General features: G+C 47.1%; 2 protein-coding genes across 2 annotated transcripts; both read right to left on the bottom strand.

Moving 5' to 3' along the window:
- rmc1 (regulator of MON1-CCZ1) lies at positions 1-6,222 on the bottom strand. Its single transcript, XM_026180511.2, has 20 exons — positions 5,994-6,222; positions 5,457-5,533; positions 4,914-4,998; positions 4,529-4,585; positions 4,364-4,450; positions 3,913-4,053; positions 3,594-3,697; positions 3,422-3,511; positions 3,219-3,324; positions 3,016-3,124; positions 2,641-2,685; positions 2,514-2,567; positions 2,141-2,269; positions 1,708-1,814; positions 1,502-1,621; positions 1,340-1,417; positions 1,161-1,265; positions 938-1,006; positions 773-860; positions 1-687 (listed from the first exon to the last, which is right to left on the bottom strand). The coding sequence occupies exons 1-20, from the start codon at positions 6,090-6,092 to the stop codon at positions 470-472; spliced, it is 1,968 nt and encodes a 655-aa protein (XP_026036296.1). The 5' UTR covers positions 6,093-6,222; the 3' UTR covers positions 1-469.
- A 1,150-nt stretch (positions 6,223-7,372) lies between these two features.
- On the bottom strand, positions 7,373-13,295 carry riok3 (RIO kinase 3 (yeast)). Its single transcript, XM_026180516.2, has 13 exons — positions 12,959-13,295; positions 11,059-11,174; positions 10,792-10,934; positions 10,564-10,671; positions 10,295-10,404; positions 9,885-10,028; positions 9,686-9,813; positions 9,163-9,345; positions 8,935-9,094; positions 8,714-8,794; positions 8,543-8,632; positions 8,341-8,454; positions 7,373-8,182 (listed from the first exon to the last, which is right to left on the bottom strand). The coding sequence occupies exons 1-13, from the start codon at positions 12,992-12,994 to the stop codon at positions 8,069-8,071; spliced, it is 1,527 nt and encodes a 508-aa protein (XP_026036301.1). The 5' UTR covers positions 12,995-13,295; the 3' UTR covers positions 7,373-8,068.
- Between the last annotated feature and the right edge of the window lie 4,713 nt (positions 13,296-18,008).

Genomic DNA, 18,008 nt, shown 5'->3' with positions numbered 1-18,008 from the left:
TTTTCAGTTAAACCTTTATTAGCTGCACACAGACATGTTGGATTTCATGACATTAAAACCTGTTCATGCACAATAATTCATCTTTATCTTACAGAATATACACCTCACATTCACCCCACAAACACACAGCGGTGCAGGCTCTGGCCCCTCCCACAACAGCTGATATCAGAGCGATATCAGGATCACCTGTGCAGGTAAACCCGACCGCATGAAGGTGTTAGAGCCGCAGAGGAGGAAGATTTTAGCAAAAGCAATCATCATAAATTAACACATCCTGTTAACATTTAAGGTGGAGCAGCAGGGATCGGGCCACAGTAACACCACCTTTTCTTAACCCTGGGGGCGGCATGCTAGGATGCTCTGTGGCGTCACACTCTCACGGTTTCCTGCAGCAGGACACTCGTGTGCACGTGAACGTACGCGATGATTTGCGTCCCGTCGAGTCGTCTCCTCGCCACGGAGACCGGGCTCACACGGTGGAGGGCTTCATCAACGCCTGCTCCCCAAACAGCTGCTTGAAGTGAGCCACGTGCTCCTCGCAGTGCTCACCTGGGTTGAAGGCGGGGCTTCCCCTGAGTCGCTGGTTTCTCTGCTGGAACGACCTAAACACCGTGTAGAACAGCATCTGGTCTCCGGTCTGCTGCGCCGCGTCCAGGAACTTCCGCGCAGACGCGTTGTCGTGGCCACCTGCGCCGGGAGAAACACGTCAGGGCGAGTTTGCGTTAAACACATTCGTGTGTGTGAGGGAGGAAACGCCTCAGGATCAACGCACCGACGCTGCGGATGAATCTGAGCGCGCCCAGAACCTGCTGCTTCGACAGCAGAACCTCGATGATCTCGTCGTTGGCCGTGGACAGACGCTGTGAACGCAAACAGGAAGTTTACAGCGATGAACCAATGAAATGACCATGTGAAGGTTTTTAAGCTTGTTTGGTACCTTCAGCATGTCCAGGGACAGCTGGTGTGCGGGTGGGTACGTGCTCTCCAGAGACAGCAGCAAACACGCCTGAGAGGACACAATTCAACAATGAGACACTGAAACGATGGACGTAACCAGCACGTCGAGGAAGACGAGCTCTGCTCGGGCTCAACGGGAGATGAGGGGCGTCGACAGACCCGCAGACTCGGCGTCTCAGGATGAGCTCCTGGTTTGAACTCACCAGAGGTTTGGAGTCGCTGAGGACGTGGTACTGCAGGAACTGGTGCAGCATGTAGAACAGGTTGTGTTGCACCAGCGTCTTGATCACCAGCTCGTACAGGTAATGCTGGAAAAAACCATTACAGGTGTTACCAGGACCAGTAACAATCCCAGCCTGCTCGCGTGGCTCTGCTGAGTTACCTGGACGGTGATCTGGAACTGGTTCAGAGAGCGGATGTACTCCATCAGCACGGCGATGATGAACTTGTGGGAGACGCCCTGCGGGCACAGAGCAGGAAGTTCATCACATCACCTGGTTTGAAAACGTTTGGGTGGAAACTCACAGGAGCCCGTGCGGCGTACCTTCCTCTCCGTGAACGAGGACAGGACGTGCGTGTACATGTCCGACTGGTCGATGACGGCCTGAGTTCTGACCGGACGCTTCTGGGCGGCGCTTCCTCGGCTCGGTCCGGACTCCATCGCCTGCAAACGGGGGAAAAAAAAAAAAAACCCTGTTAGAAATCAGATCAGGTGACTTTAGGGAGCAGGAAGCTCCGTGGGTGCCTCACCTGAGTGTAGCTCTGCTCCGCCTCCAGGTAATCTTTGTACACCTGGTTGAGTTTGTCAAACACGGTCGCCACAACAGGAAGACTTCCCTTCTCGCCGACCTCCAGAACTGCAACACAGACAGAAGAGTGGGACTTTGGCTCGTGGCACAGCTCGCCGTTCAGAGGAAATAACAGCATGAATGTGCGAACTACAGGTCGAGCTGCTGCCTCAGATTGTGCCTGGTGTTACTGGTTTCACTGGTTTCTACATCCCCTCAGTCCTGGCTCACAGCTTATTTTATGTTTTACGGAGCATCGAAGCAGAAACGTCGACCCAGAGGAGCAGCTGGATCCTCAGGTGAGTCGCTCTGGTTTTCTTCATAACCAGAGCGCCGTCTCATCATCAGCTTCGATTTCTGATCAGAGTAAAGACGAGCGGCGGTTAGATACGCACTCTGCGAGCAGACCGACAGGATGACCATCTTGCACTCTCTGCGCCGTAACAGGAAGTCCATCAGTTTGCCTTTGTCCTGCAGCAGGTTGACTGTGGGCGGCAGCTTCACCTGCAGGTACCACAGGTAACCTGAAACAGCAGAAATGATGCTGTGGATGGTGGAACAATCATTTTTAGTCCGTTCACAGAATTGTTGTTTGACTTGTGTGCGAGAAAATGAAACGTCTCTGACGTCGGGCTCAGATAAAACAGGATTTCCATCAGGGCTGCTCTACTGCAGGAGACGCCTGGACTGAACTTCAACCCCACCATGGATTCACCCTGAACGTAGCATTAAGTGTATTTTCTCCATTGTGCGTTTGCGTTTGCTCACCTTCGCTGGCGCTGATGATGATGTCTGGCTGGAAGACGCTCCAGGAGGAGGAGTCTGGAGTGACGCTGAGGAAAAGAAACGCCTGAGACTGGCAGCGAATCAAACATTTACTGTGAGGAAAGGATACAGAGCTGACACGGCACCGGAGGCTGCGAAGGAACGGCCGCCGGCCCTGCGGGGAAGACGAGAGGACGGTGAAGAAGAAGCACAGCTTCACAGCAGAGCGTCACCTTCACGACTAACTAAGCAGCATCGTCGATAAACAGCAGAGGTCTGCAGTCGGTGCCAACCTCACGCTTTCGATGCTTTGCTCCTCTCAGCTTCACTTCTGTTTCACAGCTACTTAAAGGCGCAGGTTCGATTCTGTGCTCTTCTCACGGGTGCCTGTAACTCCTCTGCTGTTAATCACATATTTCCTGTTCAACTAACTCATTTCATCTATTCAAAGCTGAACGTTTGCAGTTCGATCACATCTTGATTCATTGGTAGCTTTCGTGCGTACCTGACAGCGGGATCCTGTAGGGGTGGATGGACCTGGCGGGCAGGACGGGCTGGTGGATGTTCAGGGCACAGTCGGGCTCCTTCAGCTTGATGTCGAAGATCAGCGAGGTCTGAATGACAGAGCATGAAGCCGGTTTAACAAAAATACCTGAGATCATCAGCTCCACCGTGCCCGGCGCCTCAGAGGAAGGACGGGGCTCTAACCTGCGAGCTCTGGTGATGAACCACCACCAGGTTGTCGACGATGTTCAGAGCGAACTTGCCCGTCGTGTTCAGCTTCAGCACGTGACTCTTCTTACAGGAACCTTCCCTGAGCCACACAGAGGGAACACGAGAGCCTGGATTTAAAGCGTCAGCGCGTTTTAAAGCTCCAGGCCAGCAATCAGCAGACGCTGCGGAGCGTTTACCTGGACAGGTGGTACAGCACCACCTCTGCACTGGGACTGTTGGCCGTCCTCGAGTGATGCTTCAGGTACATCACGTACAGCTGACCATAGCTGCAAACACATAGTTAAGTCATTGTTGTTGTTTTTTTAAGTGCAGCACAAACAAAAGAAAATAACCCAGCCTGTGAATTACATGGTTGCCATGGCGATGTCTCTCTCCGACAGGCTGAGTTTGGCGGGTTTGGGGACAACCGGCAGCTCGATCTCAAACTTGGACATCTTGGACATGGTCCCGTTCTGGAACAGCAAAACAAAGTTTCCTCACATCAGCTGACCTCGACTGCAGGTGAAGCCACGCCCACTCTAGAAATGATCCATTCAGGATGCACAATGAAGCGATGTGGATGTGCTGCTGCACAGAAACAGCCTCTAAACCGACCAATGAACGCACGCACACTGAAATCAAAATGACGAGCTTTGTGTTGCTATAGCGACGTGAGTATCCGCCTCACCCTGAAGGCGAAGGGCTGCAGGATGTTCCCCTGCACGGTGGTGGACAGCAGGATGACGGCGGTCTCGGGGCAGTACTGGTACCAGTTCACGTTGATGCTCTGACTCTTCAGCAGCTTCAGGCTGCGCTTGTCTGGAAACACCTGAGCACACAGGAGGTCATGACATCACAGCTGAACAGGTAAAGCTCAGGTGAGCCTGAGGCACACACAGACACTTTTCACGTTTATCGTCTTAAATGACGAGAACCAAAGTGCCAGGCATCAAACTGATGTCACTTCCTGTTTGTCCTTGTAGAACGCACACATGGAGATGAGACGTTTCAACAGGTCAAACACTGAATTGTTCCTTTGAACTCTCCAATCAGAGGACATTGTATGAAGATTTGAGTCACATGACCACGCAGAGCCGAACACTCAGCACAGCTCTCTGTGGGCGAGCTGTTCGGGTTACCTGGTAAAACTCGATTCCCTGGTCGGTTATGAAGACGACCTCGTTCCAGTTGGTCCAACAGAAACCTAAAATGCTGGCGTTCTTCGTCTGCGGAGCGACACAAACATCATGAGCCCAGTTCGTCCGTCAGCAGACGGCCTGCAAACAGCAGGAACTGCAGCGTACCTTACACTCCTGACTGAACTCTGTGTGCGGGTAGTCGGGGATGAAGTTGATGAAATCCTGCCAACACAAAAACAGCGTTCGCCCGGATCAGAAACATTCAAAACAGAAACGTCACATTTGAAACCATCGCTAACCAAGCATGCGTGACCTGCATGACCAGAAGGAAAAAAATAACAAACATTTACAATAAAAACTGAACTTCCAACAAAAAATTCAACATTTACAAATAAAAAGGTTTGTATCATAAATTCTCCACTAGAGGCACAGTTTTATCAAATAAGTGTGCAGGATTTTAGAAACGAGACCACAATGAGGCGAAATAAGGCAGGAGCCCCGCCGCTCCTCTGCGCCTATTAAGACCATGTCTGAGTGTCCCTGAACTCACCACAGACTTGGAGGTTCTCTGCACAGCCAGGATCTTGTTACCGATGGAAAACTTGATGCATTTTACTTCTCCTTTATCGTCCATCCTGACGAGTCAAACACACAGTTTACATAAGCATTCCCGTTTTACTGATCTAAACACTGCCAGTGAACGCATCGCTCCAGTTTCGGCCTCTCCAGTCACTCTGACCTCTGACCTGAAGGCTTTAAAGACCCAGCAGCAGCATGAAGCCGAGAGTTTCAGTATCTGGGACAAGTTATTCAACTTTCAGAGCGTCGTCAGGCATTGGGGAGATAACCTAAACCCACTTTAGATGGAACTTGCACACATAAAGGAGGGGGGGGGGTCACAGGGAAGCGTGGGTTTGAGTTGAAGAACACCTTCCAAAGCATACCCAGCTGTGTGCAACGCCTTCATTAGCATCTCCAGGCCCGGCTTCAACCACCAAGAATAACCCAGAGCTGTGAAGGTTTACCCTCATGTGGCGACAGGTACAAATAAAGATTAAAAACACGGACGTGCTTTATCTTTAAATCCACGAACCTGAAGGCGACGCTGCTCTTGTCATCAGGACCTTTAACCACCACCCCGGTGGCTCCACCTGAACGCACTGCGAACACCTGGAGAAAGAAAACAGATGTCGGACAGCTGCACACAGGTGTGTTTAATATAACACGCAAACACCAGAGCGGTGTAAGTCTGAGCAACTTTTACTGACACAAGAGATGAAAATGTCCTCTATCACTCAAATATGGCGAAGAAGAGGCCACACCTGTAAAAACGAACCAAACAAAATGAAGCATGTTTGGGAGAATTTCACGTCAGCTGATCGTGGTTCAGATTAATCGCAGTTTGATAGCAGCTGACAGTGAGTGAAGTCCTCCGGGTTACTTCTTCTTTTTCATAGTCAGAGCTTAATTTAAGCCAGTTAACATCCTAAATAAAATAATCAATTATTAAATATGTTTTAAATAAACTCCACTGTCACATTTTACCGGAAATGTTCCAGTTTTTGAACTTATTCATTTAAATCCGCCGGCAGAAGTTTTGCTAGCTGTTAGCTGTTAGCCGTTAGCTCACCTGCTTGTTGGCCTCGTCGAAGAAGACGTTGTTGACGCTCGAGGCATGTTCGAACTGCACGGGGTTCTCGCTCAGCTCCAGGTAATGCTCCTCGGCCATCCTTCGCACCTGGCCGCCGCTTTATTTCGCAGGTTTCCGCTCGGTTCTGCCTCCAGACTCCGGCCTCTGATCGCGGAAGAAGAGCGAAGCAACCGGCCAGAGACACGACTTCCACTGCAGCCTTCACAATAAAAGCAGGAGTTTTATTGTTAGATGTTCATATCCTCTGAGGCTCTGTATAAAACGGAGGTGGCTTCCAGCAGTGGCGTTGTTGTGGGAGTTGAGCTACTGCCTCTTGCAGGTCACTGCACAGTCAACAATACTGGTGCTTATTATTTTTAGTGTATCACTTTATATGTTAGGAGATATTTTTATTCTCCTTCATCTTTTTTCAGTTGCTCCCTGTAAGAGTGACCACAGCAGATCATCAGCCTCCGTGTCACTCTTTCCCTAGAATCAACCCTCTGTGCGTCCTCTTTCTCTACATCAGTGAACCGCTTCCTGTTTTCCTCCTGCCTGACAGCTTCATCTTCATCATCCGATGTCCAAGTTTTGGGCAAATCAAACAAGCGGATCATAAAGAAGGAAATTACTTTCCCCCAGCTCGCACAGGGGTGCTCAGCAATCGGGTGCGAGAGACAAGATCAGAAATGTCTGAGGCCGTTTTTCACAAAGTTAAAGTTGTTCAGTGTCTTCTGCACGAGTGAGGGGAGAGCGGAGCAGCATCTGTGAAGCAGATTTACCAACCTGACCTCATCTCTTACCAACAGCAGAAGCAATCTTCTTCCAAAGAGTGCGTGGACTCCGCCTGAGAGACAGGAAACGGTACTCCACATTACAAGGTGCAAACCAAGGTGGTTCAGCATGTGACCAGGACGCCTCCTCCTGGATGTGGATGGGTGCCTGAAGATGGATGCAGCTGACATGGAACACCAGCAGGAATATTTGACCATCTCCCAAACAAGATCCCGTGTTTGGAGCAGGAATCATAATAATCAGATAAAAAAGGAAAGCACCCGTTGAACACCTGTTTACGAGAGATGTGATCAGCTTATCAGCCCGTTTATGTTTCGTCACACTTTTAATGTTCACTACAGGACTAGTCCTGCTTTAGGACAGTTAACGTGGACGTTCTTGATTTATTAGCATCCCTCCAAAGTAAGGTCAAACTGGAGGGCAAAAAACATTTTATTCTGAAGGCCATCAGTTTACACAGGAAGTCCCCCTCACACAAAGTCATGTGACAGATCATGTGCTGGTTAGTGTTTACTTCCCTTGGAGCTCCTGAGTTCTCACAGATAAGAATTATGTTCTTACAAAATAAAAGCCAACAAGAAGAATTTTCCATGTTTGTGTTTTATTCTGAATTTGCACCATGAGACCAACATCCTGTTGAAAACCCGACATTACTGTTGAAGCTAGCAGCAGACAGCAGGGCTTCCTGCAGGCACACCTGCTCTCCTCCACTGTAAACATCTGAAATCAGCAGACCTGTTCATAACGTTTCATTCTCACTCTTGAACTTCCTGCTTTGACCCAACCCTCCATGCCTCCTGAACACAGGAAAACAGGAGCTTTAATGTTTTTACTAGAAGAAAAATTTATTCATTTGATTTTACAACAGTGAGGTTTCAGCTGATTTCTACTTCTTTCTAAAGTTTTTGAGGGTAAATCTGTTTTCCTGCAGCGTGATGGTAATAAGAGCGCCTCGGTGACGCAGCAGCTCGTTTCCCCCTGAAGTCGGGTTTTAATCTACGAAGCGTTTACAAAAACACACACTGCGAGCAGCGTGGGACAATCTTAGCAGGAAGACCCGAGCCTCAGGAAACCGCCTCTGATCGTCTGACGCTCTGACTTTAACGTCCAATGCGGTTAAACGTTAACCCCGCCCCCTCACTCTTCCCGTTTACAGGAAGCAGCGAGTAGGGTGGTGGGTTGGAGGTGCCGAGGCGTCGTCCTCGTCCTCCGTTCATCTCTTTTTCGGATTTGTCTAAAAACACGGCGGGATCATGAAGAATCTGCGAGCTGTGCGGGCGTTAGTCATCGGCGTCGGGCTCTAAAGGGGGGCCGCCGTCCTCCGAGGTCACCGGGAAGGTTTTCTTGCCTCGTTTCTGGATGTGGTCTTCGTTCCTCTTCTCCAGCGCCACGATCTGTCGAGCAGAGAGACGCCGCGTGACTCCAGCTGCTTCTTAACCACACAGTGTTGAACTTTTTCTCTAATTTAACGATCCCACGAGAATTTAACCGGCACCAAAACATCAGACAACCCTGATAACTGAGGATCATCAACCTGCAACATCTGCGTTACCTCTGCCATGAACTCGGCCTCGTCCTCGGCGCCCACGGGGATGTTCAGGCCGGTCACGGCGTTGAAAAGGTCATAGGTGCTCATGGCCTCGCTCACGCCTCTCTTCTGGAAGAACTGGAGCGACAAACGATTTAAATAAAAACGAGTGAAATCGTGAGTCAGGTTTAAATTTCCTGATCCAGCAGAGAGGAGACGGGCTTACCGTGGAAACGTTCCTGCAGTCTCTGAAGAGGAACTCCAGACCGTGGGGGTGGGTGGGCTCCACGGACTGACTCACGTCAATCAGCCACACCTGCAATGAGAGCGAGGGTGACTGATGACATCACAGAGGCTAAGAGGGGGAGGAGGACAGGTAAAAGCAGGGCAGCTGTACCTTCCCTTCGTGCCACAGCATGTTGTATTCGCTGAGGTCGGCGTGGACCAGGTTGCACTCCTGATACAGCTGCTGCATCACCTGCACGGGAAGACGGCGAGAAGCCGCTGTCAGACGTCTTCTTCTCAGACTCAAAATGAAACGGAATTTAATCCTGACAGAGACGTCTGCAGGAGAAAGGAATGAAAACAAAGAAGCGGACTTCCTGTGGGCGTACGTACGTGGAGGACTTGGTAGTAGGCGTTCTTCAGGTCCTCTGAGTTCAGCATGGCGTCTTTGAGTTTGGGGGCGGGGACGTGGTCTTTGCCGATGAACGACATCACCAGGATGTGTTTCTTCAGCAGGACCACCTCCGGGCACGGGATCTCGGCCTTCTTCATCCTGAAAGCACACAGCCGGGGTTTAGGTCACGGAGCGGCTCCCGCCGCCCCCCCGTGGACTCCACTCACCTGCCCAGGTTGTGCATCTCCTTCTCGGCCCACAGACGGATGATCTTGCGTGGGTTCAGTTTGCTGAAGCGGTCCTTGAAGCGGTAGTCGTCTTTGATGTAGCGGTCTCTGTTCTTGAACTCGTTCAGCGTCGTTTTAAACACCTTCAGCACCACCTCGTCTGGGACGGGCTGCTCCTCCAGGCTGACGCACACACGCACGCAGACACACACACGGACACACGCACGGACACACACACACACACGGACACACGCACGGACACACACACACACGCACGGACACACGCACGGACACACACACACACACACACGCACGGACACACGCACGGACACACGCACGGACACACGCACGGACACACACACACACACACACACGCACGGACACACGCACACACGAACACACACACACACACGCACGGACACACACACACACACACACACAGTAAATCAAACACCACCTGTGGGCAGGTGTGCGTTTCCCGTCTCAAAGCATTTGTAACCTCGCGGCTGATTTTCCCGCTCACCTCCCTCCGTCGGCGTGGAACACCACAGACTCCTTCCCGGTGCTGATGCAGCCGTTGATGTTTTCCAGCACGCCGGCGTTCACCATCTTGTACATCAGCAGGCGAGTGCGAGGGTCCACGGCTTGCTCCTGAGGAGAGAGGAGGAGGAGTCAGAGAGCTTCAGCATCCTGCAGCGGGCGGAGGGCGTTTCCATACGTACGGCGGTGGAGTGCTCCTTCTTCTCGTGCAGCCTGGCGCTGCGTCTCTGCTCGCTGTAGCAGTGCCGCTTCAGGGAGTTAAACACCTGATTGGACAGCTTCAGGTCCATCCCCAGGCCGTCACCGACGTGGACCTCCGGGGCAAACTGGACGAGGGAGAACGGCACGCAATGAAAACGGCGGTGCGGCTGATACCTGCTGTGTTAGAGACGCACACACTCTGTTCTCCACCTGCTCCACCCGGAGCTGCCCAGCAGCTACAGCGTCCCACTTCAACCTGCCGTGCTGCTGAGGCCAAAACGAAGCTTTGAAAGCCGCGCAGGCTTCATCTGAGCGACACGAGAACTCTTTTTGTTTTCAGACAACGAGCTACAAATCAGATATTTAAGCAAAGCGAGCTCGGCCATCTTACGTTGTCCATGCGTGCCGTGTTCTTGCGGCCGCAGGTCACTTCGTCATGTTTGGTGGTGATGTTCTTCCCCTTCCCCGTGAAGCCTTTCCTCGGTGTGGTCTGAGGTTTGTCTGAGACGACACACACACACACACACACACACACACACACACAAGGATGATGGTGAAGTTGAGACAGAGTGTAAAGAAGCTCAGCGACTGACGCGTCAGGCCGCCGTTTGGCGCTCTGACGTGTTGCTGTGATTTTGTCCTCCCCTGCAGGCGTCCTACCGGCTCTGTAGGGGTCGTGTCTCGTGTCCTGCCAGTCGACCTCGTCCCCGGAGCTGTCGCTGTCGTCGTACGGATGAACCATGCGGTAGTTCTCGAAGGAGATGGACACTAAAACAGAAACGTGTCACACTTTGAATTAAACTTTATTAACCGCCGTTCACAGACACGCCGACCGTGGCGCCTTCAGAACTTCAACTGCTTCACATAACCCGAAGCTTTCTGAATCACCTTTGCTGTCCCCGTTGAACTTCTTCTCCTCGCGCCGCAGCTGGTCGTCGAACTCGCGGTCGAACTGCATCTGCAGCATCTGGGCGAGCATCAGGTCGCTGGTGGTGTCGGGGGCTTCGTCGGGCAGCAGCTCGGCTGCAGGACTGAGAGACAGACGCGTTACCACCTGAGAACCTTTTAAAGCTCTTGATTTACTGACGACAGGAACGTTTGACGTTAACAGGACGGAAACTTTTAACCCTCAGAAGCTTCAACGGGAACTCTTACTCAGAGAGCGCCGGGAAGACGGCATTCTCCTCGTCCAGCTGCTTCGCCAGCTGTTCGCTCATCACCTCAGCGAGAGAGCAGGCTGGAGCCGCCGGGGCCGCCGAACCCCACGGGCTCTGACAGTGACAAGGAATAGACACATGAAATCAGAATCAGAATACTTTATTGATCCCTGGGGGAAATTATTTTTTGTTACAGTGCTCCATTTTAAACCAACATTAAGACAAGACAGACAATACGCTAACTAAGAATAGTACAATATATACATACATACATACATACATACATACATAAGTCACTTATAAATAAATATTTGGAAAAGAAACGTGTAGTTGTAGCAGCAAACAGTGTGTTAAGTGGATGCGTTGTACAGGGAGATGGCCATGAGTAATCAGTAATCACATGAGTAATCAGAGTACTTGGATCATGTTACTGACATTACGATTACCTCAGGTTTCTTTGATCTTCAGTTTTATACTAATTCACTGTTTATATTCACACACATTCTTTAATGTTCCACAGATTTAAATGGATATTTATTGTTTTTACTTCTGTTTTACACATTTTATTATTTTATGTGTTTATGGTGAGCTTTTATCTTTTGCATCATATACATATATTATTTTATATCACACTCCCTTTTTGTGAAGCGTGTGCAGTCCAACACGGGACTGTATGACATCATTTCTCTCCTGATACCAACAGTTTCTGGATTGTTTTCTGGAATCTTTGTTATTGATTATTTGGTCAAAAAATAGTCCAAAAATCCCCCAAAATGTCCTGATTTACTCTACGGACGTCCCCCAAACTCAGGATATCTTAATGACAAAAACTATCTGACAAATTATCAGAAAGAAAAACAGAAGATAAGAAAAATCTGTCATCATAAAAACTTTTTCTTGATTATCAGCTAATAAAATTCAAATACTGGTGCAGTCAGAGCTTATTTTAGCCAATGAGCTGAAGTTTAAACTGGTGGAAACGGAGTCGAGATTTTAGTGTTTTTTAAATGTTGGTTTTTCACAGATGGATGTTTCTTATTTCCTCCAGTCCGCCTTCAGTCGAGCCTCGGTGCTGCATGAACAGGTGAGTCAGGAGCTACAGGTGGGCCTGAGTCACCAGGCACAGAAGAACATGTTCAGACATGTCTGAAGCACAGCTGGTTATTATTTACAGTCTGGGGCAGGAGTGTTAAATATAAGGCCCGGAGTCCACAAATGGCCCGGCAGAGGCTCCACTCTGGTCCACCGGACTTTGGAAATTATGGAGGACTTTTAACTGGATTCCCTGAAGTTTCACCGTTTTCCTCACTGACTCAGACCCCCTCACGAGCCACTACAGCACAGTAATTATGTTATAGACCGATAACTACACTTCCTGTTTACTGACAGTAAAACAAACACTGTTTTCTGATTACAGGACAGTCTGCGCCTCCGCAGCTCCCTCTGTAGCGTCACTTCTGTTATAGTTCAAGCCCACAAGCAGCTGATTTCTCTGTGACGAAGGAAAACTGATGTTACAGCTGAAACTCTCCCGGACTCGATGTGAAGCTAAACCTTTGGCTCACGAAACGTTTCCGGGATAAACAGGTGGAATCTAGAGGTGTGTCATCACAGAGGCTGTCTTGGCCCGGTCCAGTCCGGGTCAAACCGGCCAGCCTGTGGTCTGAGCTGAAGCATCGGTGAGCTCATCTCCTGCTTTAACCACCAGCTGACAGGCTGTTATCTAAAATAACACACAGCTCGGTGCTAACCCGGTGCCTCCCGGGTTATCTGCAACCAGAGCCTTTAAAGGAAACAGCCGCCATGGTAGCACTGGGAGCGGCTAACAGCAGCCGCGGCCGCTCCCCGAAGTCTAACCGATAACCGCGGCAGGAGAGCCGGGCAGAGGAGGGACCTACCTTCGGTGTCTGCGCTGTGACTCCTGATTGATCCATGATGATGACGATGATGATGATGATTATAGATCGATTCTCTCCGCGGGGGGTGAATGATGGCTAGCTGCTGAGCTAACGTTAGCTTTGAAACTTCCAGAAAGTAAGGTGAATAAAAACCTCCACGCGCTGTGACACCTGAGCCAAACTGTGCTGGACACTTCCGGAACCGCGACAGAAATAATTTACGAGCCGGAAACAGAAGATTTTTTAAATAAACCAACGGCTGTAAGGAGGCAGAAGAGGCCGCACAGAGGAGCTTCACAGAACAGTTGACCCTTAGCACGACAGGAAGAACGTCACTGTTCAACTAAGACACTACTGCCCGCCTTCACAATAAAAGCCCTCCCACTTTTAAATTAATACGTTTCCAGAACTAAAATCTTCTGAAATCCAAATGTCTGCATCTTTAATCTCAATGTTTAGTTGTTTTCTTCCACTCCATTGATTTAAAATCGCCTGGAGGTCAAAAAGTCACAAAATCTGAAAAAAAATACGCATGAGCATCAATTTATTTAAAAAGTAACACAAATCAAGCTTCTTTCCAGTGATGTATCATTTTCTACTTTTAATATGTTATTTTCTTTTTCATTTATTATATGAAAATAAAATAAAAGACAAATAAATGATTTAGCCTTAATAGCCAGAAATGTAACCACCGTTTACCATCAGCTAGCAGATATCACATCCAACCCAGTAATCTTGTCCCAGGCAAACTGGGTAAACTGGTGCCCGGACGTGTGCCCGGAGCAGACCCGGGACACCCTGGACAGATTCCATCTCTCAGCTGGGCTGGAAACGCATCAGCGCCCCCTGAATGAACCGCGTATTAAAAAGAAATCAGTAAAAAGACGATTAAAGATGAAACTTTTTAGAATATAATAAAACATGTTAACAATCAAGCAGCTAAATCAGTTACAAAGATTATTAATATTTATATTGAAAATGATATATTAGCACGTGTGTGGTGTGAAAGGTGAAATTTTCGATGTGAAATAAAATTTAAAAAAATGACGTATTTGAAAGCTTCATCATCTCTGCGCGTTCCGCATGCGCGTTCAGACTGTGCGGCTGCGCGCACGACCTACAATCTGTCAGCACAGGTTGACTCGCGAACGCGCTTCGCTGTCACAGGTGTGTAAAGTCACGCGGTGTTTACATTAACCAAACCGGAAGCCGCCCAAGTGGGACTTAAAAATAAAAGCAAAAAATGAAACAATCAGAAAATTGGATAAAATAATCGTTTTTATTTGTTGCAGGAAGGTCAAGGTCAAGGTAACTTTATTTATACCCAAAGGCAAGGTAAATTTGCTTTACAGAAAAATGACAGCATTTGGCATCCCTTTAAAAACACACATACCTAGTAAATATATAAAACTCACTGTGGCACATATATAGTAGTTTTGATATTTCGAATCAAAAACAGTTCTTATTTAATTCAGTGACAGCAACGGGGACAAAGCTATTTTTATAACGCTTTGTCCTACATCTCGGAAATAGAAACCTCCGTCCTGAGGGAAGAAGCTGAAATTCACCCCTTAGAGGATGGGAAGCATTTTTAAGGATTGATAAAGCCATCCTCTGTACCTGCTTAGAGTACAGGGAGGCTAAACAAGACTGTGGCTCACCTATCAGACGACTGGACCATCTCACTATCTGATTTAGAGAGTTTTGCTCTGTGACAGAGGTCTGACCGAACCATGCCACCAAACAAAAGGATAAAACAGACTCAATAAAAGAACGATAAAACAAAGTTAACATTTTTTGGTCAATGTGGAAATGAACAAGTTTCCTAAGACAATAAAGGTGCTGGTGACCCTTTTTACAAACTGATTTGCAATTTTGATCAAAGTTCAGTTTTTCATTGATTATGGTCCAAAGATATTTATATGATTGTACTTGCTCTATTTTCTGACCTTTAATTAAAGTGACTCCGTGCCCATTTTGTTGTTTCCTAAAATCAATCACCATATCTTTTGTTTTAGATATGTTCAGCTGGAGATAAGACTCCTCCCACCACTGAACAAAGTCATCAATGACTGGACCGTGGTTAATTTCACCCTCTTTCAGTAAGCTGACAATAACAGAGTCATCTGCATATTTAATAATGACCCTGTTTTCATGTCTGCCCTGACACATGTTTGTATAGAGAGTGAATAATAAGGGCGATAGGACGCAGCCTTGAGGAGAACCTGTGGAGGAGAACACTGGGTCAGACAGAACCCCATTTATTCTCACTCTGTGTGACCTGTCAGTTAGAAAATCTAAAATCCAGCCCACCAGGTTTTTCCTGATTTCAAACTGTTCTAAAAGTCTTTTAATTAAAATATGGGGCTGTGTTGTATTAAAAGCCGAAGAAAAATCAATGAAAAGAAGTCTTGCAAAAGTCCCTTTACTCTCTACATGTTTAAGAATCAGATTTAGTCAAAAGTGCGTCCTCCACTCCTCTGTTGGGCCTGTATGCAAACTGCATTGGATCCAGCTGACCTTCAGTCTCTTTCATAATCACATTTCTGATGATTTTTTCAAAGACTTTCATGACAACTGAAGTGAGGGCAACAGGCCTGAAGTCGTTTAGATTTAGGGACAGGAACCACGACTGCTTCTTTGCAAAGAGAGGGCACATGTTGTGTTTGCAAGGATTTGTTAAAAATAACCTGAAATATAGGACTGAGTTCATCAGCACAAGATTTAATTAGGCGGCACTAATATTATCAGGACCCTGGCTCTTATTCACATTGACTGTATGAAAGGCCTTTTTAACATCGCTGAGTTCAATAATAAAGTGCTGAGTATCTCTCAGTTTCTGTTTCAGTTCAGAAATATCCTCGCTGAAATCAGAAGAACTAAAACGAGCAGAAAACATGTTTAAAGCATTTAAATCTCTGTCTGAATTAAAACCATCTAAAATGATCTGACTGCTGCTCTGGGGATTTTGAAACCCTGCTACTGTTTTCATACAAGTCCAGGCAGACCCAAAAGTTTTTGCAGCAAATTTGCTTTCAAGAAGGTTTTTGTCTGTTTTGCTTTCAAGAGCTCGATTTTCAGGTCCTTGGTGGCTGTCTGAAAATCGGTAACAGCCCCTCTTTAAAGGCCTGTCTCTTTTTCCTTAAACAGGATTTGACACTTTTAGTGACCCATGGCTTATTGTTAGCGTAAATTTTAACGCGCTTACGGGGTATAATCATGTCTTTACAAAATACTGCATAAGAGCTAGTAACATCCACCAAAGCATCGAGATCATCTCCACAAGACTGAATAAAACCTTCCCAATCTGTAAGCACAGATTCTTCTGACCATATGTCAACATCCTTAGTCTTTGTCTTCTCTCGTTTTAAGACAGTTTTATAGATGGGCAGAAGATGCACACAGTTATGGTCAGAAGATCCCAGAGGAGGAAGCGGGAGGGATTTATAAGCATTCTTCACCGATCCGTAACAAAGGTCCAACATTTTATCCCGTCTGGTAGAACAGGATACATATTGATACAGATTGCCCAAAGTTGATTTAAGGGAGACATGGTTAAAGTCCCCCATTATAAAGTTTGGTGCATCAGGAGAAAGCGCCTGCAGCTTCTGTACTACGTCTGAAATGATGCTGCAAGTGGAGGCGGGGTGAGCCTTCGGGTGAATGTAAACTACGGTAATAAAAAGTTGTGGAAACTCACGAGGGAGATAAAAAGGGCGCAGTGACACGGATAAAAGTTCAACATCTGGTGTACAAATACACTCTCTAACAGTCACAGCGCTACAATAAAGATAATTGATTGATTGAATCTTTATTTTGAACACGTTGAAAAAGTACAACAACATAGAATTAAGAAGACACAAACAAACAAAGCAAAACAAAAGGAAAACGAGCAAAAACAACTACGAATAACTTTCATGTTCAAAAAGCAGCAGGAAGAAGCACGAGCTTATTTAATCCCACCCCCTGTCCACTGTCTAGTAATCAACAGACCTCCTTACAATCACATTATATGTTACGTGTATTTTTTTTAAATGTATTAATTATATGTGTATCTGTCTTTCTATCTATCCATACATACGTATATACACATACACACTTACACACATTTTCAGTAACCCCAGTAACCTCAAAGGATACACAACCTACAGATATATACACCCACACCAACATACCCGTGCACCCGCACACACATGAAAATATTGGACAAGATCTCCGCCTCCTCCCTGTACGCTGCAAAAACCACATCCTTAAACCGCTGTTTAAACTGCGCCGTGCTCGGACTTTGCTTCATATCTTTACTTAGTCTGTTCCACAGCTTCACTCCACACACAGAGATGCAGAAACTTTTTAAAGTTGTACGGATACGAGGATGTTAAATTTAATTCCCCCTCAAATTGTGTCCCCGTTCCCTTTTAGAAAACAGTTTTAGAATATTGTCAGGAAGCAGGTCGTTTATTGCTTTATACATAATGTGTGCAGTGAGAAAATGAACCAGATCTGTGAATGTTAGAATTGTTGATTTTAAGAATAGTGGATTTGTATGATCTCTGTCAGCAGTTTGATGGATTATCCTTACGGCCCTTCTTTGTAATATAAAGACTGATGATAGCGAACAAGTAAACCTCTGCACAGTAATGCAAACACGGTGCAATCAGGGGACAATAATGTGGAGTGTTTGTGGTCCAGAATGTGTTTTACTCAAGATTGAGACACTTCTTGAAATTTTGTTATGTATTTGATTTATATGAGACTTCCAGTTTAATTTATCATCTATAATCACACCAAGAAACTTATGTTCAAGAACTCTTTCAATTTCCACACCATCTACATGAATCTGCACTTGTGCATTTCTAAGGGAATTCCCAAATAAGACTATTTTAGTTTTACTGAGATTTAGAGATATTTTGTTCCTGTTAAACCATTTTTTAAAATTTTTTACATTTCTGAAGTAACTGTATCCAGCAGCTGCTTTAGATCCCCCCAGAACAAAAACTATTTGTGTTGCCTGCAAATAATACTCATTTTGATAATAATAATAATAATAATA

This window comes from Astatotilapia calliptera, chromosome 9 (assembly GCF_964374335.1).
Source record: "Astatotilapia calliptera chromosome 9, fAstCal68.1, whole genome shotgun sequence".
NCBI lineage: Eukaryota > Metazoa > Chordata > Actinopteri > Cichliformes > Cichlidae > Astatotilapia > Astatotilapia calliptera.
The sequence above is the reverse complement of the archived record's forward strand: the minus strand, read 5'-3'. Positions and strand labels throughout refer to the sequence as shown.